The 23,819-nt window shown below is 31.4% G+C and overlaps 1 protein-coding gene across 1 annotated transcript in view; it reads left to right on the top strand.

The window, feature by feature from the left end:
- Positions 1-23,396: 23,396 nt before the first annotated feature.
- LOC147074485 (zwei Ig domain protein zig-8-like) overlaps positions 23,397-23,819 on the top strand; it is an 89,564-nt gene continuing 89,141 nt past the window's right edge. The window contains exon 1 of the mRNA XM_085943431.1: positions 23,397-23,537. Coding sequence (XP_085799557.1) covers positions 23,480-23,537 — 58 coding nt within the window. The 5' untranslated portion in view covers positions 23,397-23,479. The remainder of the gene's footprint in view (positions 23,538-23,819) is intronic.

Below are 23,819 nucleotides of genomic sequence, written 5' to 3'. Positions count from 1 at the left end.
TACGGCCAAATGCTGATCGATGAAAATACCTTTCTGCCTCGTTGTGAGTCGCAGTTATAGTTTCAGTCCATTGAACGTCTTGTAAAAATCTTTTCGAACTTACCAGGCAAGGGTCAATACTGACCGAACGAAAAATATCTCATCAATATAACCTTGACATGGTTCAGCTTTTTCCTTAGCCTGAGAAAGCTTTATTTATTCTTTATTTCAATATTGCGAAAGAAAGTTTAGTAATTTCTTTGTAAACATTGTAGGTACGAGTACACCCTTTTTGGTATTCGTACTTGGACGCGTATTACAATACGCCCACAATACTGATTAAAAAGCTCTAAGCGAAGCATAAGCTGTTAATGATAAATAATTCAATACGTGTACGAAATAATGGTTAACCGATGTCTTAATTAAATAACGGGTAACTTCCGCTTAAAAATAAAAACGACGTACTTTCATAGTATATAATATAAATACAGATTTTTGTCTTGAATTTGGTATTCGTTTTCAGTTATTGTTTTTTTTTTAATTAAAGAGATCAAACTTTTACCCACGATTTTAGTGAAGGTCGCTCTTTCAAATGTTTATTTATTTTTATTTATTTGAAAAATACACGTTGTGTTCATAACAAATTATTAATTCAGGACGTTCACAGCATGACATTAAGAATAAAAATTACACGTAATCAGTTAGAGAAAAAACAAGGTAGAGAAAAAAAAACAAAGCAAAAATAATTTTATACAAAGAAATAAAATAAAAAAATAACAATAATTCGAAAAAATACAAATTTAACAATAAAATAGAATTTAAAAAACAGAATATAATATATGGGATTGCCAAAAATATCTTTATCTCTAGGGAGTGCACTGACCAGCCGCACAGCCCTCGCTATTGGTGCCTGGTGAGCCTGACACGAGGAAACAGCTTTTATCCAAAATAGGTTATGGCTGCGCTGCGACCACGCATGTAATTGACGGGTGCGTAAAAAATCAAATTTTCTAGAATAGGATTGAAAACGATACCACGCGAGAGCAGGGAAATATGCTTTAAGAGCAGAAGGGATCTACGAGCTTCAAGAGAATGAAAGGCGAGCATGCCTTGAAGAAAGTTAGTCGGAAAATACCCCACAACACTAAGACTCTAATAATTCCTGTCACTCTTACGTCATTCCAGGTCATGCCAGCATCCTGCAGCTTTGCCGAATACACTATTTATACGCAAAAATCTAGTTGACGAATAGGCAAGCCAGGTTGAAGTTCTTTCCCAGCATCCAGCAAGCAAGCACGTGGCCATGCCCAGTCCAACGTCGCTTCTTTACTTTCTCCGTGATGAGAGGCTGCTTGATTGGTATTCTAATATTGTCGTTTTTTTTTCCAGTATCTGTCTCAAACAACAGCTATCCTCAAAGCTCAGTATACGGTGTCTCTGAAAGTTCGTAAACTACCTTGACTTGCTATCGTAAAGCAGCACTGTTATAATACAAGCGTCGAATAGGCAGTACCTAATTATTTTCAACCAAGTACAGTCATTTTACTATATTACTACAGTCAAATATCCTATAATAATATTAAAGTGATATCGACAGAACCTTGATTTACTTCAAATCCTATAAACGACCAAGATAATATAATATGGCAGGCAGTCTTCAAGTATATTAACCGGAAACAGGAACTAATGGATATTGACACATATAAATCAAATATTATTTCACATATTAATTTAAATAAAAATGAAATATTTATTTATATACCTTATAATAAAATCAATAATATCTACTTCCAAAATATAATTTGTTTTCCACAATAAATAAAGGCAATTCATTTTAAATTTGCGTACGTTCTAATTTTAGCCTAACATATAAAATATATTTGGCCACAATCAAACAGGCTATAAATAAAATTGTTATGAATTATTATTCATTACCACCGGAAATAAAGTATTTATAAAACTCTCGAGTTATTTAAGAATGTTTTTATGCTGTTTAGGATTTACTTTACGATTATATAATATCGTGTTACATTTCATGAACGATATTGAATTAACTTCAGACGAAACTTTCGTTATACACTATCATATTTTTGTGGTTGGGTAAAAGCTCTCTTACGATTAATATTACAAATTACAACGTTTATTATTTTTATAACAATCAATACAATAAGGAATTAAGTAAAACAATAGAGTAACCAAAACCAAGGTGATATTGATATAACGTTAAATAAATAAAACGTTAATACATTAAACAATGCCTGCAATATAACTAGTGGTAGTGAGTTGGTTTAGCAAATTCAGATGTGGTTTTTTAATGTATGTTTAGATACAATATATAAATAAGGCTGTGCAAGTGACTAACGTTCATTTATTTTATAGACATAATATGTTATTAAACCTCTTCTGCCTACGTCCACACAGGATTTTAGAGTCAATGAAAAAAATACAGTTACTGATAATTGTGAATACTAAGTGATCACTTTGCTACGTCACATGTTATATAATGCCGTCATGGTCATCAAGAGGTGACAGCTCTTGTGATTCAGTGCCTCTCAGCTACGGACTTCAGGTTTGATTCTCAACGAGGTCACAATATATTATTAATTTATGTAATGTTCTCAAAGCCCGGGTGTTTATGCGATCGATTCGCTTTTACTACTGCACTATTGTTATTACTGTTATTGGACCGCATGGCTTGTTATAGTATTAAAAAGAATACATTTATAATATAATTACATATAAGTATTTATATTATTAAAAAAAATATCATGTATTTAATTAAATAAATTATACTACATAACATCTTATTTTGTTATTGTTCAAAGTAGTTATTCTAGTATTTCAGTGTTAACTATTTATCAAATTTGCAGAATTTACAATATTTGTATGAAATTATACCTTCGCCATGTGTTTTTTTATCGTTTTTTATCGTAATACCTATTATATTTTGTAACTTTAACCTAAATATTGAGTAAAAGAAAATTCACCTGAATTGTATATAATATAATATATAGATAATTACCTACATATAAATACTCACTAATGGATATTCTTTATATGGCTGATCGATATTATTACCTCTTCCGTGTCATTATTTATAAGTAAATAGTTCAATGACGATGCATAATATATATTTTTTGATTATAAAACAAAGAAGTATAATATGCTATGACAATATTAGTATAAGCTTATTTTGTTATAAAAAATATTGCCGGTATTCCCTTTAACGGATAGGGGTAGTAGATAAAATTCCCATTCTAAAATGTGTAGATCTCGGGTTCGAGTCTAACTGATACATCAAAAATATAAAGGGGTAAAATTTGACACCGCTGACTGGACCATTCAAATGAGTTGTAAAAATAACCGGACTACAGACATCTAAATACCTCACAGTTGAATGAAATGCACAGAAAATTACACATGTGTCTTAAACCAGACAGTAGAAAGCATTATAATACAAGTATCTAGGTTCATGATTATTGCAAAGATATATTTTATCGATGGTGTGTTTTTACATTACAATATTGCACTGAACCGCATTAATATTGCGCAATTATAATTATAAATATATCAATATTTACAAAATTGTTTAATAAATTTCAACTGGCTTTTAATTGAATTAATATAATATTGTACTTTCTTTCAAGAAATCGATTTACTATTAAGACGATTGCGTAAGTTTTTATCAATGCTGACAACCTTTACCAGAAATATTAAGTTAGTAATGTCATTGCCTTGGTTTAAACTAATTATTTCGCGACGGTACTCTTAGCTAGCATGTGACATGTGACGAAAAATTATATTTGTTAAGAGAACTCTGAAAGTGAAATTAATTTTTTATTACAATCTCATTCTATTTAAGATTTATTCAAAATTTAGCACGTTAAAAAAATACATTAATTTGTACTAGTATAACAAAATTATTCGATATTGCTATTGGAAGCTTATTATCCAATTGCCTTTTACTCGTGGAAGCTTTTCCTAAGTGAAAGCACTCTAAATCTCTTTTGTTAAATCTGGCTTAATCAGCTGAACCTTTTTGTTTTTTTTCGTCCATTCATTACTTAAGCCGAATGAGCACACAAAATTCCATGCCCATACGCGCGGAAAGAGAACAATATTTTTAAGGCTCTAAGTCCACCATCATCGACTGTGTAGCAATCTACGTCATCAATCAACGGTGCGCTGCGTTTGACAGGAAATCCCGTGGCATAATTAATTTCTATAAAGTTGGCCCAACTCGCACCACCCCCGGTACCCCGCCGCCCGGGTATGGGGATGTGTGGCCTTTGTGAAGTTAACAGCAAGTTGAAAAAAGCGCGCGCTTTACTTGAAAGTTTTTTCCGCTTCCGGTGAGTGCAATCAATTGTGTTCAACGACATATTTCATATTTATTTATGTATTTATTGAAAAGAAATTCCATAATTTCTACGATAACAAAATCCACCTTCAGCGCTATGTGTTGTGGAATAATATTGCTTCATTGAAGTTATACTTCTTTTGGGGCGTTTGGTACAAAGTGAAATTGAGAGTTACGAAAGTGTGCGACAGTTTAAAGTTAGCTGCGAATCAATCAGCTGTATACAAATCCAAGATAAGCAAAGAATTTATTATTTTCAGCCATTTGCAATTCCTTAGGTAAATAAACGATTAAACGTCAGAGTGACAGTTGTTACTTTGAAAATAAAAAGAACGAGAAATAATTATATAATTTAGTAATATAAGTTAAAGTGCATAAAACTAAACCAACGGCCCTTCAATAAGTTTAAGAAAATCTTGTATGTAATTTAACAAAATAATTAAGAGCTAGTCGAAGAATTTAGGTTATCACAAGTGTTATTTTTGATTTGTTACGCCAAAAAAGTCTAACTTCTAACGCGCCCACATAAGTACACACACCGATTTTTTTTTATATATAAGTATACTACCAGTACTCACATATTATGCATAATATGAAACATGGTCCCTTATTGTGAGAGAGAAGCACAACATGGCATGGAAAGGTGCGTGTTGGGTATAAAGCGAAAAGACTAAAAAACCAGTGAATAATAAAGCAGACAGGAGTTCACAAAGCATGGGCATGTTGGTGAGTACAACCCTTGGATAAATGCGTTCACACAGTAGTACCCAAAAGACATTCAATTTAATGACCACAGAGGTGCGCTAAAATCCAGTTGAGTAGACGACGAATTTATAAACTCCGGCGGATGTAGCTACAAAGTAGTAAATAACGACCAAGAAAATTGGAAGAATGACGTAGAGGCTTTCATCTTGTAGTGAATAATCTTGACTGATACTGATAGTGATGAATATTTATAATTATACTAGCTGAGCCAGCTGGCTCTCGCCAGTCTGTCTCGCTAGGTCTCGCAGACAGCTTTTCGTCATAATGACATGGTGTTGAATTTTAATATAATTGTAAAGTATGTATAGACGGCGCCATAGTTTTCCCTTCGGGATGGATTTTCATTCACGTCAGACAGTTTGACATTTTGCTGATTTGTCAGTTTTACGATTTGCATGTCGTCACTGCCAATACAAATTTGGAGTCATATGCGTAGTCTATTCTGGAGTCTGGCCTTCACAATATCGTCTGACACATTTTCAGGCTGCTAGGCCTAGCAAAACAGCTGGAAATCGCCGATTGCTACCAATGACATTTTAATTTTAATACAATATATGTGTAGGTATGTGCATTTAAATATGATAAATAATTATACATCTCATTCATTCGAATATACAGCAATGTTATGTGATTATCATAAAAAGTGATCGAATATATCCAAATATTAATCTCTTTCGGGTCCTATTTACATAATAGAAAAAGGTTAGCAGCATAAAAAACAAATTTAAACATTGTTTTGTTTTATTGTCTATAAAAAATAAATGCTTGCAGCCGTAGAATAATATTTAAAAAATTTAATTTTGAATTCAAAATTAACCTTAAACATTATAATTTCCCGGTGCGGGACATTCATATCGAGACAAATGTTGATAAATAATAAAGCAATACACATTATATCTGAAAGGAATAGACCAATTCTGATAAGAATAGGAATTTATAAAACCTAAAAATGTGGAATCAGCTTAAAGAGGCCTTCATCCAGTAGTGGATTGATACAGGTTGATGACGCGTATGACGATATAAATGGGTAGGTATAAAAAATCACAAATTTAAAAAATATAGCAGTTTATATGACTAAGAAGAGTAGAATTAGGTTGGGATAACCTTCATCCAGCAGTGGATTGGTCTTGGTTGATGATGATAATGAAGATATTATGAATGGGTAAATATAATATCAGCAATTTTGATAAATATAGCAATTCGTATGACCAACAAAAATACAAACAACTTAGAGAGGCCTTCATCCAACAGTGGATTGATTCAGACTCAGGATGATAATGGCAATATAGATATAATATAATATCACCGATTTTAATAAATATAATAATTCATGTGTAAGTAAGGAGTATAATAAGACTGAGGAGGCCTTCATCCAGCAGTGGATAACTCCAGATTGATGATGAATAGGATGATAAAAATAGGTAGATATTATACAATATCACTATAACAATTCGTATTAATTTCTTTTATTGTTTGCAATGGCAACTTAATATGACTATATTGTAATCTATGAAAATTAGTAGCCGAGGTAATTATTCAATAATAAAAAAATCCGTGAACAGCCACAAAGAAGTATTTAAAAAAAAATCAAATTTGGAAAACAATTATGTTATCTATGGAATAATTGCATATCATCCTACCATATAATCAATAAAATTCTCTATGATTATTAATTAATAGAAAACTCATCTTACAATAATCTTGATTAAAATTGATTATTTAATATGCTAATAGAAAATGTCACATTTTTCGATTATTCCTGCAAATTCTAAATTTGAATTCTGACACGTCAAATGAACTTCTTTATATCACAAAAGAAAACAATTGAAAATCAATCATCTATTTCAGTTTGACAGATAAGTGGCAGTGAAGTGGTTTTTGATTATATTTTCGTAGTAATAAGTGAGGAAATATGTAATTATTTCTTATCAAAACGAATAGTACGCCAATGTGCCGCTTACAGATTTGAATAGTTTTGTGGAATATTAATTTAGATTTATGAAATATCGATTATTTAGAAAGTATTAAACGACATTATAATCAATTTGAGGTACACGGACAGCAAGATGCGAAAATGTATGGTGACAGATATAAAACGCGATTTAAAAACAATATTATCTGTGATTGTGTCGACTTTTATCATATTGTGCCGGATTCAAATTGAAGTAGATTCGGGACTCCAAAAATTGAAGTGAATTTCTTTAATAGTCAACAAAATGGTATTTCAATAAAAAAGTTGGTACGTTTTCCAAAATCTCTTAGGATAATAATATATAGGAGATTGTTGGGAATAGTGGATTGTTTTGAGGATCGTAAATAAGCAACGTAGTTTTAATATACAGTTAAGTTTATTTATATTCAACTGCATGAATATTATTGTACAGAAAGATTACATTTTACATGCGCGCGTTACAAATGACCGAAGAGAACTAACTAGTATCACGCCGCACACATAGGTGCGGTGTAAGAGTGGGAAGAAGAATCTGTCTCACTCTTACAGACAATCATCGGTATCTAGCAGCGCTGCACAGCGAGCGCTAGATGTAAACACGTACTTCTTTATTCTTATATTATTAATTATAATATTTTATTATATTGTTATATTAGACGGCAATATATCAACATATATAATACAACTACTTATTTACACCAAGCGTTCGAGCATTATCCTTGCACAAGATTGTGCCATTTTTCTGTGTCACCCTACGCTTTTTGCCAAGATCCGCACAGATATGGGTGCCACGAAAAACAATTCTTCTTAATCACGCCGCAATGAATGAAAAGCACACTTCAAACTTGTTTTGGGAGTAGTCCATAAAGAATATCCGTAATCCTGATTATGAATAACACGAGTGTGTAGAATTTATTGGATTTATTATAATATCCAAAATTATCTTTTGTCATATATCGCCACAAACTTTTTAAATATCAAATAATCAGACCTCGTGGAAACCAATTTCCAATAGCCGATCAGCTCAAGTCAAAGGAAAGAATACCATGCTAAAGTTGAACCACCACAATATGTAAGATTGTATCCAATAACTCTATCAGTGGGCCAAGGTGCCCGGTTAAAAATAATATCCTGCCATAAATATATTATATTGCCACTAAAGAAAAAGAAATGCGGTAAGTATTATTTTCTCCAGTGGTGTCTTTTCCAATGAAACTCTTATTCCGAATCACGTGTTGCCAGAAGAGTGCCACATAAAGTTCTTTTCAAGGACATCTCTAATGTATAATGTTTCTCACAACAGTGGTGTAGGTAACTTTATTCGAAAAAAAGTAAAGCTGTCATACAATTAAATAAAGCAGAATTGTGAGATATATTTTTAAGATTCTTGGAATAAAATCTCTTTCTTGCAGGTACCTTTTTCAATTTAAAAAAAATAAAATTGCTCATACAATATATATCAGACAATCAGTACGTAAAAATTTTCAATAAAAGAAATGAAGTAAGAAAAGCTAAATTGTATCTATATTAAATTGTAAATGTTAAAAACGACAAAGTGTTCAGAACCAACCTTGCAATATGGTTAGTTATGTGTTTTCTGATCTATTACCAAACCTAATGAGCTAAATAAAAAATCAACCTCTACTTAATGGATTAAATAATTATTACAAAGTGAAGATAAAAAAACAGTCCATATTAGGTACCTATAAATCATTTTTATCATTGGTTATTGCAAAAAGGGAATTGTAAGCATTTCAATATTTTTGTGGATCCTTTATACCTACATTTATTGCAAATGTGAGCTATTTTTTTTATCAATTACTACTATGTAACCATTTCCACCTACTAACTAGCCTAACCATAGTTATTTTACTTCTATCGGAAACTATTTTCCTTTCGATAATTTCTCAAATGAGTATTTTCTGACTAAATTTCTTCTCGGCTCGCTTTTCATTATATTGAAGCTCGTAAGTCATTATGCTTTTAAAGCATTTTTCTGTGCTCTCTGCTTTCTGCTTGATATGGTATCTAATACGGTTCATATTGTGTAAACCTACTCGTTTGTAGGTATATTATTATAATATTGTATGTAGTTGCTTATTTTATGTCCCAAATTTCACTGGCACAGCCCCAATCGTCGAAATTTTTCGCTCACTACCCAAAAGACGATTGGTGACAGTTGGGTCGATGGTTACTGAGAACATTCATTCAAACAGATTGAGTCAATTGTCACCGACTGTTGGTTAAGTTATGCACGAAAAGTAAAAATATATTCTATTTTACCCACGACTCTAGTGAACGATCCAAATGACATTTAGCAATCGAGGCCAATCGGCGCAGACAATATTGGAAGGGCGATCGGAGCAGTCTATCGGTAGAGAGTGGTACCGAGCTTAACATTCCAAAAGTGGTCTAAAAATTACATTAATACATATTGTAATACAAAAAATCATACGGTTTCATTTGGCACATAATGGTTAAAGATGTATTGTATAGTAAAGCTACACAATTTTACAGAATAATTAAAAGTTGGAAAAACGATTTGCTCCTGATAATGAGATGTGATAATTTTTTTAATCGTAATATTTCGGTTGTGTTTGATTCCAAACCTGGATTTTATGAGTTTAGAAAATAAGCAATATTATTCACACCGTATAAAAATATTTATTAAAAGGGCAAAACAAAATATAAGCATACATACTTTTATTATATTATTATATTTTTTATTGTTAATACTTTATATACTAGAAATAATAAACACTTCAATATGTGAGTTATATTTTATATGTAAATGATATAAAATATAGCTAAGTGATCGAAGTATTTGCTATTTATAATTAATATATTAATATTGTATGTTATACGGTTTTTATTTTGTGTGTTATTTTTATTGAAATGAAAACGTCGAAGTTTCTATATCATTATTATTTAAAATAAGTACAGAATGAAAAGAGGTACCTAATAAATAATTTCCGGTTTACGATATTAAATTTTTTTGATTCGATTAACGATAGAAAAAAACATTTAAAAGACCATACTCCATTTTTGTATAACATGTTTATCAGTTGGTATTCATCATATTATTATATATTTTTAAGTATTTCGGTCAAATGGTGACCTTAATCAAGTACCACAATTTACATTTGAGTTAATATAATGTTACAATTGAAACACTAATGCTTTAACGCTCCAATTACAAATCTAATTCTACATTTTATTATGTATCAATTATTAACGTTACGTAAGTAAGTTATTGTTTTCAAATCTCCCATTATTACTTTTTTAGTTTAACGTTAAATTATGAATACGTTGTAATGAGAATAATACATACAGGCATTTCCTCTATTTTGTTAACTGTCAATTCATGGTGGACTCTGCATTGTATTGTTGTTTTAATTAAAGTAAAATATTAACAACACACAAAATATGAAACACTCAACACTTACAATAACAATAATATTTTAAAATAATTTGTTTAATGCCCCTTATATAGAATGAAATATTTATTTCCAACCTCATTAATTTGAAATTAATTTGTTTTGGGAAGGTATTATTGGACGGATAATTTATGTACTTATTGTTATATTATTTCTGTCGCCTTGTATTTTGTTTGATAAATATTGTTTTAAAAAAAGTCCCTCTGAGGCGGACGAAACCGGTCCTAATATATTGATTAAAAGTGGAATAAGTACTTATACTTATACGTATCTTATAGAAGGTATAAAATGCTTATAATTTTACGGACAATATATCAGTCACATATTATAATTATTTGAATCATTAATTGAGTTGGCATTTACTTTGTAGAATTCCATTTCTTGTTATTTGAATCATGATTCACGCATTACTATTTACCTGTGTGTTTAAAAAATTGGACCAGTACTCGTTAAATTTTCAATTAAGTTACAACAAAAATCAAAAACAGTAATCCGTGCCACCGCATAGTTATAATTATAGTAATTAATACTTATTTTGATTTAAAATACAAAAGCCGATTTCCAAAAGTAACACAATTTAGAAAGCGCTTCAGAGAGAATTGTAATAACCATTAGTTAAAATTTGTTGCAATGCTATTATAGGACGCCTATAGCATTGTAGTCAATGTGAGAGGGCGCAGATCCCGAGAAACACATGTTCGAAATTCAAAAAAAAATATATATTGGTATAATATATTATATATAATATAGTCGGTCCCTATTAAAAAAGTCGGATCTGCAAAATGCTATTTTTCAGTACGAACAATCAAAGATGTTTCATCAAATATCCTTTGTGACCTATTGCATGCCATAATGAATAACAATACGGGTTATAGAAACTTTTCTAAACGTTTATAAGAACATCCGTCTGTCCGGTGAACATAGCAGCAACTGTCAGATCCGACGCATCTTGCTCACCCACGCCCAGCCAACAATGTCGGTTGGTAATAACCGACATTGTTATTCGGACACTCTCGGTAGATACGTCATTTTTAACTTGAATATCTCGAAATTTTTTAAACAAAAAAAAAACTGTGATTGTGGTATAAATGTTTAAAGTGTTTAAATAACTTTTACGTAATAATCCGAAAATGACAAAATTTCAGATCCGACTTTTTTAATAGGGACCGACGTAAATATTACATTATTTGTTCTCAGAAGTGTTTTCAAATTATGTATGTTCAATTAAAAGATTGTTACATTCTTAAATCTTGTAAATTATTCGTTAAATACAGAAAAATAGTTGGTTAAAATGTATATGTCTGCATAATACGATTAAATTTGAATTGAGAATACAGTTCGTATTTGAAATTAAGAAACTATTTAAAACTATTTCGAATTTATCGCGTGTAATAATATCACAATCTTTCCCGTGACACTGATTCTGGTTTACTCCCAACCGTTAACTTTATCCGCGTTATGCAGCACATGAGGGTCGTATAACCAATGCCATAAACAAAGAATCGAACATATCCTATCAATCATGCCAAGAGAAGACTTTTCTCTCCCTCCGTAATAAAATAAATACACATACGTTCACACGTAAACACAAATCAAATAAAACGTGAAACGTATTATGATTTTTTTTATTGTACAAACCGTAAACGGAATACCACAATAAATGGATTACAGACATTCAAATGCCGTTTAAACAAAATTTTAGGGTACATTTTCTTCTCTATCCATACCCACTCTACATGTGGAACATATTGGTATTATGCAGCGTCCTCAAAAATATCCGTTTTTGGGTAATCTTATAATTAATACCCTAGGGAAGGGGTCAGCAAACCGTGGCTCTTTGGGTATTGGCGGGCGGCTCTTTGCCAAATTACCAATTTTTACAAAAACTTTTGAAAAATTCACATTTTTTATTTTTTGTCATTTATTTGTACATTTATTATATTATATAATGACATTATCGCGAGCCTAATTTTTCCTCCGTGATGGTTGATGCAAAAACGTATGATTGTTGTTGTTTTAAATCCGCACATTCCAAAAGTCGACCAATCAAATTTTTCTCCATTTAATATTGACACGAGCACTTTTGAAATACAATTTTATTGGTGGATTTAACAAGAAAATAGTTATGGAGCTCAAAATTTGTAGATCTTGCCACCAAAATTGAAGATTTGGAGAGAGAAAAATGCAATTTAATTTCACAACACAAGTGGGGCTCTCTAAAAGATCTACATAAAGTAGATACTACAATTTTTAATACATATTATGGAATAGCTTTCCGAACTCATATTCGAGTCTTCATAATAATATCTATGTGAACAATCATTTTCAAACATGAACAATATAAATATCATTTAGAGAAGCCAAAACCGAAGAGAATTTTTTGGAGTCCCGCCTGAAATTAAAAATTACAAGTTATATACCAAACATACACACTCTCCAAAGAAATGCAAGGAAGGTCATTGTTCACATTAGTTTTAAGGAATGCGTAAAAATTGTATGTAATTCATATTCTGTAAAAATTATATTTATAATATCAACAATAAAAACTTATAATATTAAGTATTTACGTTAGTTTTATTCGGGAAATCTTCTTCACGTAATAAATAAACAATTATAAAATGTAATTATTTCATTTAAATAAATCATATTTATAAAAATATACGTATGACTCTCGAATTCTTTTTTTAACCGTTGTGCCACACATATTTGGCTCTTTTGGTTCAAGAGTTTGCCGACCCCTGCCCTAGGGTATGCACGTATTTTTTCATTCTGCGTGTTCAATCACGTCATAATCATTCTTCACTTCCAAGTTTCCTCGCTGCAGACAAATAAGACGCTGGTTGCAAATGCTATACGACTCATTAGCACACAGTAGACATCATATTCGGCGATGCTTTATGTTTTTAATTTATTTAAATTAATTTTTGTGCAAATATTTTTATCGCTTTACATACATACCTAATATTTAATTTTATATTATATATTTGTAAATAATAATTATATATAAACCGCTTAAAAATCTTGAAAAAAATATACTCGTGGGTGCATGTCGCGGACTATCACGTGAACTCATGGTGATAATTTCTATGGTTTCGTCATTTTGCAGAATATTTTGGACGTGCAACATCTCGTAAATTCACTGAAGAATGACACTGATGAAGAGTGCCTACTATAATGTATTAGTAATTTGAATTATTATTAATTATTCATGCTAATTTCAATTACGTACGTTATAATTACGTTTGACATGACATCCATAGATAATATTTTTAATAGAACCCAACTTGCAGACCATAGATAATAGACAATATTCTCATAGAAAATACATAGTGCCAACCGCTAAAAACAAAAAATCGTGATTTCGACATGACATTCGAAAAGTGCAGGCATGTGGAATATGATAAAAACGTTCAAAACGTCATGCAGATGCCGATAAAGTGCAGTTCAGCGTGAAGTGCCCTCATTGTTGTTTTAGTGATTACGGAAGATTTTTCCAACTGACAATGTTCGTTTAAAAGTCCAAAATGTGCTACGGGATGGGAGCATCAGTCTGATAATATTTTAAACACCAATAATAACGACATAACACAATTTTTTTCCCGTTGCGGCAGCCCATGATGTGACATGCACCTCAATTTGGGTCGCGCTTAACCCGCATCCATCGGATTATGGCCAATGTGCAATACTGATTTAACCCCCTGCATCATTAGGGCAAAAATAACTAGTAACTATGCAACTTTTAGTAATTATTACGTATTAAATTTCCTTAACATTGTTGACCAACTTTTGTGAATTGGTAAAACATATTGATTGGAATCCGATGGATGCGGGTTCAAGTTCCACCCAGCACCAATATTTTTCATTTCATAAATTATGTATTTGGCGGGTCTCGTGGTTGAGGGACGAGACCGCCATGATTAGGGATGACCAGGAGGTGTAGATAGAGAGTCGTCAGGAGAAGAGATGAGAATTCGAGATTTGGTGGTTGCTCTGATGGATGGAGGAGCGAGTTTTATTTACAACATAAAAAGTCGGTACAAGAGCGTTATGTAACAGTACTTATGATACTGTTCCGAGGTCCGAGTCTCGGTGGAACAGAATGCGTTACAGAGCGAGAGACACGAAGCTTACTGATCGGACTGAGATTAAGATTGATAGGTATTAATATATGTATTTAGACTGACTAACTCATCAACTGTCTATGATCCGCTAATTATATGCATGCATATTGCGAGTCATCAGTGATGAAGTTTGCAATTGAAAAATCTGCTGGATTCCGCATTATTGCACTTCAAACGTTTCGATCCCATCAAAGAATAACACGCGTGTAGAATGTGCTGACTGTAGATGCGACTATTATGCGATAGTTTAAATGACTTGCTAATTCTTAAACTATCGACAAGGCCCGAAGTCATTGGCCGCTACACGTATGTTCAAATAAATTGTAATATAAGTTGAAGTCATAATTATTTTTAAAGTGCTTTTATTTTATTTTTTTATTTGACATCTATAAATAAAATCCTTCTGTTTGCGAAATATAATGCCCATTCTTTCCATTTGACAAGCATTTGAAATTATATATAGGCAAGAAAATATGTTTTTTTTCTGCTCAAATAATTTATAATTCAAACGAAGTAGGTAGGCTTACCTAATGTCTGCATGAAATTCATAAGCGTACTTCAAAGGAAAATTTCAATTACTAAAACATGTTATGATTCGATTACATTGCCATCAATCTTATTATTAGAAAACAACCAAATGTAAAAAAATATTTTCATATTTTTTCTACAGTTATATATTAGGTAACTAATTATATTGACTACTCATTCTATCGTATATTATATTGTATTCAAATATATATATATATATTACAGCTATAATTAATTAAAGCTGAAAGCTCGATATGCATTATTTTTTATTTATACAATTTTACCGGGGCTTTGCTCTCGACCTGTTTTCAAATCATTTATTCACCTCTGATATCATAGAGATGTAAACATAAGGGATGAAATCAAGGTAATATTATGACTAGTAGGTTGTTAGTAGATAAAACAAATAATTATGATGAGATCTTATTAGACTTTTTTATGTTGCCACAATAGGCATTGCCATTTTACCTACAGTAATATTGTCCGTATCCGGAAATTTTTACGTAAACAGTTCACCGCAGGACACTTATTCGTACGCCACAGTACGTGAAACATGAGTTCGTGTAACATTTAATCAAATGCCGAGTTCTTCGTTGAATATTTCACCGTGGAGTCTATTTGTACGTATGCTACAACATGTGGAGATGTCTTTATTAGGTTAGGTTAGGTTAGGATTAATCTAATTGGAACAGTACTATTTGCAAACTATTGCCGCATTTTGTAAGATACCTACAAATGTATTCCACGGTGAAATGTTCAACGAAGAAATCGTAATTTGATTAAATGTTACACGAACTCATGTTTCACGTACTACGGCGCACGAATAAGTGTCCTGCGGTGAACTGTTTACGTACAAATTTTCCGGATACGGAAAAGGTTAGGTTAATGCTTTGTTAATCATTATGCGGTGTAAGTGTGATATAATAATGAGGATATTAAGAAGTATTAGGTAGTAGAGGGATAAGTATATCCCTAAGTAACGTCTAAAAACATAAGTAAAAGAAAAATGTTTTGCTTATGTGGTGACCGTATGTTTTTTCGTTCATAAGTTTTCATATAACTTAGAAAACAGGTCCACCTTATACTCTTATCCCAAGTTTTCCCGCGCTTCGCAAAACTATAACAAGAATGAGTAAGCATAAAAATGGCCGTAAACCGTTTGCATGGTAAGAGACGATTATTTATGGCACGAATAATGCGGATGAAAACAATTCTCGAAACGAAAGCAAGCGAAATTGGGACAAATGCGATCCCATTACTATTTCAAAGGGACGGATCAGGGCGACACACAATATTGACGGAAAACTATTACATTACCAGAAAAAAACTACTATATTGTATTATACCAACCAAAGCTTCAATGTGACATTCGTCTAAAAACCCACAGACAAAACATACTGCTAACGTAAGCTAAATCAAAGTCAAGTATGCCTATTTACTACAATAACATGATGTGTAAAAAAATGTTTACAAGACTTATTTTATTATTACCACGTTTTTCTTAGCTCGTATTCTTGTTTGTCCGGTGGGTTTTTATCCAGTAAAAATCTTGTTATCGATTTTTAACTAACTTCCCGACTAGCTAGACATTTAAAACTTTTGGAATATATCAACATACGCATTCTTTTAATACTTTTAGCCATCTTTAAGTAGATTTGAATTCATTTTCAGTTAATTCTGTTTTGTATGAAAAGTTACTTCGGAAGAAATCCGTAATCCAATCCACTATTATTGGTTGCTAAGGAGGTGGTCCTAGCAACTAAATTATTAATATATACGTGCGTTACTATGGAAATCAAAATGACATTTCAGTATTCTATATTAATTGTTTGTTTGCTGCAAAATAGCAAAAAAAATGATTTGTTGACAATTGCCTTATGTATTTGTTCTAAATTATTAATACATAGGATTGTCAAGTTTATATGCTTCAACAGAAAATTATAAGCGTGGTATATATAAAGTTCTTTTTATCTTGTAATTATTTAAAAGTCATGTTAAACGAAATATTTAGCTCATATTGTAAAATTAAATAAATGAAAATAATTATACATATAATTATTGTCTTGAATTATGGGTTACGTATGAGAGAAAATATAAAAATATGTTAAAAAGAGAGCAAGGCAAAAGGCGTATTAATTTATTATATGTATAAAAACAACATTCTAAATTTGAAAAATTAGTAGGATCTTGTATTTTAATTGGGTCGTGAGAAAAAATACACTCTCACAATAGTTTGAATGAATATACTGAGTTATAAGATTATCTAGAAATTAGTGTGTTATCCAAAAGATTTAAGGATGATTATAGTAGGAATAGGGTGGTGTAACCTACTTTAACGGCATACATAATCAATTAGAAAATAGAAACGTTATGGATAAAATAGAACCATCAGCTCAAAGTTTCCGCTTTACAAATGAACGAGATTAGTGATGGCGTATTTAGGAGACTCTACAAAGGCTCCGCTAAACTGATTTAGCAGCTCACAGATAAATAATTGAGTTTGAAACTACAGAATACAATATTAATATAAAACATACTGCCATCTGGTAATATTTATAATAATACTACATTCAGTCTCACAGATAGAGCAGAAGAAGAAGAAGAAGATGAAGATGAAGAACGTGCACTGAGTTTAATGGGGACAGTCTTTCTCCACCCTGAGGTAAGCAGAAAAATGTTAGGAACGGAGTGTGACAGTCGTTAAATATACCGTGTTTTAGAATAGTCATAATAATTCTGAATTATTAAAGTAGCAACTGATAACTGAGATGAGAAAGAGAGGACACTGAATTTATATTATTGTAAAAGTAAGAAAGAAAAATATTTACATGAGATATTTGATTTCGCCCCTGCTACTATGTATGTTTGGATACTTTTGAATATTGGAATAGTATTTTTTTACTATGCCAAATATCAGCAATAAAAATTTTAATATCCATATTTCGTGCACGATGTCGGCTGCTCACGGCCATTTGAATAATGCCCGTTTGTCGGTAATGAATGAAATAAAATCTTTGCTTATTCTCGACTATTTTATTTACTTTTCGAATAATTCAATATGTATTTAGAGAAAATTGGCATTCTAGTTATTTTTTTTTCAAATTATTATTTATATAGTATAATGAACTTTGCCTAGTTTTCTTAGATTTAATATAATCGTAATTCGTGTATTTTCTTTATGTTAAAGTCTGTGTTTTTGTCCCGCGAAATATATATAAATTCAATTATGTATATATTTACATAGAAAAGAAAAAATAACGTTCAACAGGAGGTACAATTCAACAAACTATCTTTCAACATTTCTATAATACCTTGTTTTTACTTTTTCGTAATAGCATATCGCAACGGACAGGCGTCAGTATTGAAAATTACATCTATTCTCAATATTCACCGTATCATTTTCTTATCAAATCTAACCCATAATTATTACAAAAGCATTCTTTTATTTTTTTTATAATAATATAATAATATATTTTTCAACATTATTAATTTACTGGGGAATTATTTTTTGTCATCTCAATAATAAAACACTTTGTTAAAATGGGTTCCATGATAGTTAAAAGCAACACTCTAAAGAGGTTGTTTTTAACATCATCTAATTTACTTTTTTACCATGAATATAAATACATACTATGTGCTGTGTAAATTTGACACAGTTATAATAAGGTATGTCCTATTGGATATACCTACAAATTATAATTTTAGGACGGTCATGACATGACATGAAATTATACAAAAAAACCATACTAAGTAGGTACATACAATTTGAAAAATATAATTAATCACTAGTATTGAATAGTATTTTTAGAATAATATATTTTTTTAGTGGATGATAATATTTTAAATATAAAACGATTACACTGCTGCCAAAAAAAATCGGATGAAAATCATTTGAGGTTTCACTCGAGTCCAGTTGAAAACCAACTAATGAATACTTGATTCACATTTTAGGTGCAGCATTTTCTTTTCGATAATTCATAAGCATTTTGGTACATAAGATAATCTTTATTTATATCAAACACGTAAAAAAATTGCAAATTATAATTTGAGGAAAAATAAACCAACACTGATACAATAAGTACACAAAGAAACCGCCCCTATCTTTAACGAAATAAGAGTCCGATAGTGATAAGTAAGCATGGTTAAATAAGGCGTTTGTAATTTTGTAAGGCAAACGGCATTCGTTGGTATGCATCCAATAACTTATTATCTCATTAATACGCACCATTTTGTAGCCAGGGAGGTTTTATATGGGGAAGGTATAGGTAAGTCAAAACTGAATATGAAGTGTTACCCTTTATGGCTCCATTAATGATATTTATTACTACGTGTGCGTTATCGACATAAAATAACCTGGCAGGATCAACAGTTGGATAAAGGCCTCCTCCAAACTTGGTGAGTTCAGTGAATTCAGTGATTTTTAGAGGACAGCCATCTGATCATTTGATACCCCATGGGTACTACTGTATAACTTCATTTATCCAGCGGTTGTCAACTCTCCGAACAACATATTTGGTTAGCTTTTTCAAGGGCTCGCACATTGGTTGAACACTGTATGTAAAATGGAATATCAAAGATACTATTCAAACAACTCAACGCGGTTCATGACAACTCAATTATGTGAGTAATTTTGCCCTAAATACCTTCCGTCAAGGGACATTAATTGATGCCCGAAATACTATATTAACCCGTTCAATTAAAAATAAAACTCATTTTGGAGTAGAAAAATGGGTTTACGTATTATACCAGCCACGATGGCTGAGCGGTTACGCATCAAGTCTATAATGTCGTGGGTCCCGGGTTCAAATCCTGAGTCCAGCAAAGCTTCACATGTTGTTTTTCGATGTGTATTTGGAAAAAGAGTATGGATAGTAAGTTAAACAAGTGATTGACATCTATTTTTCGTAAAAATAAAAATCTTTTAATACAACCTCTACTCTATGGTGGCCCATACTTCTTATATTCGTTCATGGTTTGAAACATGTGTTAGATAAAAATACATGGTGTAATCGTTCGTACAAAAATAATATATGATCTCACTGTTAGTAAATTTCTGCGGATACACGTGGTAGCAAAGATCTACAACTATCAAGCAGCCGTCGTAATCCGTACATAAGCCGCTGGTCTTTCATGTGGGGCTCCGAGTTTGATTCCCGGTGAGGTCACAATATATTTTTGCCATTTTCTCAAAGCTTGGATGTTTGTGATTGGTTCACTTATATTACTGATTGCATTAATGTCAATGAGCCTCATGGCATGTTTTAGTGTTAAAAATAATAAAGGTATTTATTATTTTACGCGCACGATGGCCGAGCGGCTTAGGTGTCGGCCTATAACATCGTGGGTCCCTGGTGTAAACCTTGGGTCTGGCAAATATACATATTATTATTTTTCAATTTGTGTTTGAGTCAGAGTATAGACCTAATAGGTTGAGCAAGTGGCTAACATCGATTTCTCGTAAAAACAAAAATCTCTTTATACAAACCTCCAATATGTAGAGGCCCATATGATCTTATTAGGATCGGTCATGATTTAAAAATAATATATGGGTATAATTACGGTTGAGAAGAGTGTAATGAGCTAAAGTATTACATTTTCTCCATTACTATTCATTTATAAATGAACATTATTAGGTAGGTATGTCATCTAATCTATTATTAACATGAATAGTATGTGCTATACCGGGCACATATAGCGTAAGTCAAAAGTAAAACCAAGTGCCTAATAAATAAGCACTTGCTCTGGTATGTTATGTTGCTGAATAGTCGCTGTCTGGTCTCGAAGTGCTCAAGTCAACAGCATCGACACACATCTTAAACCAGCCATACGTATCATTAGTGACAGTCTATCCTCAACACCGTTCCAACGGTTGCCTATGCTGTCATCACCAAAGTGAATGCGAAACATGAAGAAACATAAGACACATTTAAATAAAACAAAACTCCCACTCCATACTGTTATAACGTCACCATCAAAAAATTATCTTCGCTCGAGTAATCATTCCTGATTTTCAGGAATAGTTCTGAATGAGAGCAAGCAAGTAGATTCCTAGCAATTCAACTGTCATGCACCTTACCTGAGTTTGCTAGACAAACGTGTATGTGAACGGGATCCGGTGTAGGCATTTCAGATGTGCTTATATACTGGATAAGTGGATCTTGAAAGAGTCGCCACTTTGTGAGTGTGGTGAGCATATTGTAGAGTCATGCAACATATTATCGTGTGTCTTTACTTAAGAAGTATCAGATATACACCAGGCCAAACCAGAGGCTATTGCGTAGATTTATGCCTTTCCAATTCTACTGTGACTTGTTATGTGATTTTTATGTATTTTTTTTTGAACCAAATGTTTTTTTTTTAAATATTAACATAAAGATAACATAAGGGCCATAGAAACACAATAACAGATTCTAATTTTGAAAAATGTAGGCTAATCTATAAAAATATCGTATTATTTTCTAAAAACATGTTATTCTACAAAATGTGATATAATATTAGTATACAACTAACAGTGGATGGGGTGGAAGTAGGCTGTTAAGTTTCGACATAAGTAGTGCTCAATAAACTTTGTCAATCATACATATTTGTTTTCATTGAACTAAGAATACAATTTGGAGAAGGTGGTGGTTAGTTTTTAAAATCCAATTAAACTCTGCCTAAACCAAACCATAATTATTAGCGATCCGACAAAAATAGCGCACACTTTTTTGTCGGCAAAGCACTTATTGGTTTTTGTTAAATTAAGAATTCATAATATTACAGATAGTGTTGGTAAGTTTTTTTTAAATTCATTAAGCCTTAAGCCAAACCATGATCTATAAAAATATTCTTCTTTCTATAAATATCTCAAATGATGTATGGTTTAATTGCATAATTTCAGATATTTTATAGATAAACGAATACATTTGACGATTATCTACTATGGCGTAGTTTACGCAGGGTTTAATTGAATTATAAAAATTGAACTATCTTCACACTGTCATCTTAGTTCAATGAAAATAAATATGTATGACTGGCAAATATTAGCGTGCACTATTTATGTGGGATCTTAATAGTCTACCTTCACCCTTGGCCACTGGTATACAAATGAGACATTTTTAATACATTTCACAAAAATGAAAACTGCCATTTATTGTTTCTAATCCCCACATTTATTTAACACCTAAAATAGCCGAATAACTTCTTAACAATCACAAATATGTGAACAATATTTAATAACCAGTAGATTTTATATTTATGGTATAGCTCATATATCAATATATAATAAGTAAATACACAATACATTATTCCCATCGTTACATATTTAGCGATACATTTATCCAAACACTTTTCTTCGCGTGAAAACCATTTAGGGGAGATGGGGGGTTGAAAAGCTCGTCATAAGGGGGTGAAGTAGGTACATCTGAATGCGGGGGGAGAGGGGGCGCGTCCCACGCCCTGCCCACAGTCAGCGTTGCGGCGTCGTCGACCGAACATGCGTCGGGACGACCCATAACCCTACGTTTCCTTGAAATCGCGGTCGAATCTATAAAGCGCCCTTGTAATAATGTAGTATAGTTTTTCTCCGCTATTAAATTATGTTATTTGTATTAACACTAGCTGTTATCGTTACCTTACTTTGAAAAGGTTCTAACTGACATTTTGGCCTAAAATGACTTTTTGGTGGGAAAAGGTTCCATTAGCCATATTCTATCATATACGTTCATTTCAGAGTCATCTATTGTCAACTATGGAAATTAGCAGTATGCCGGAGATCTATTTACATGTATTTTTATATAGAAAATATGACCATTCCAAATTTCAAACGCTCATAGCTCAAAACATGGTCAAGTGCAATTAGAACCTTTTCAAAGTAAGGTAACGTTATGTTATAAAATAAAATAATATACACAGTGCAATGTAAATATTATTAGGAATGGTGTGAAATGGTGTGTGGATTTATTAAAGTGATAACATGATGACTTAAAAGAATTATATATACCTTTAAAAAAACATGTCATCACTTTTATTTAACAATAGTGTCATTTTTAACGTACGTAATTATGGTTTGTGAAGTGATTTGAAAGTGGCAAACAATATAATTTATTGTATTGAAATAAACTTAACTGTTTAATATGAATAATTAGTAATAGATTTAACACGTTAATAATAAATTAATTAATTGATTTTTTTTTAAATGGTGACTTAGAAATACGTTTTTATATTAAAAATAATATACTACATTATTTATTGTAATTATTCATAACTGTCCTTTAGTTGGTTATAGTAACTTAGTGTAACATTTAAAGTTTTTAAAAAAACATGTGTGTATTAATTGTGTACTTATGATGGAATAACAATGTTTATCACAAGGATGCAGACTCTTCTAGCAATATTAATTTTATCAATAAGGACGTGTAAGTATTACAAAATATTGTTTAAGCTAATTTACCTAATAATTGAGGTGTCAATGATTGAACTAAAATAAGTACACCATTGACTAAGTTAAGCACATCGATTTAAAAAAAATGCAATTATAAATTCTACACAACTATTTGCAACATTCTGTACATGACGTTTCTTTTTTAAACTATCATTATTTATTACACAAAAAATTATACAGTTGATAAGGATGTTGTCTCAATTCTTTTCTACGGTACAGTAGTATGTACTCTCAGCCAGTATATATCATGGAAAAT

This window comes from Rhyacophila brunnea, unplaced genomic scaffold (assembly GCF_057557595.1).
Source record: "Rhyacophila brunnea isolate RB1 unplaced genomic scaffold, BYU_Rbru_1.0 scaffold_16, whole genome shotgun sequence".
In the NCBI taxonomy this organism is placed as follows: Eukaryota; Metazoa; Arthropoda; class Insecta; order Trichoptera; family Rhyacophilidae; genus Rhyacophila; species Rhyacophila brunnea.
This window is presented reverse-complemented; position numbering and strand designations above follow the sequence as displayed.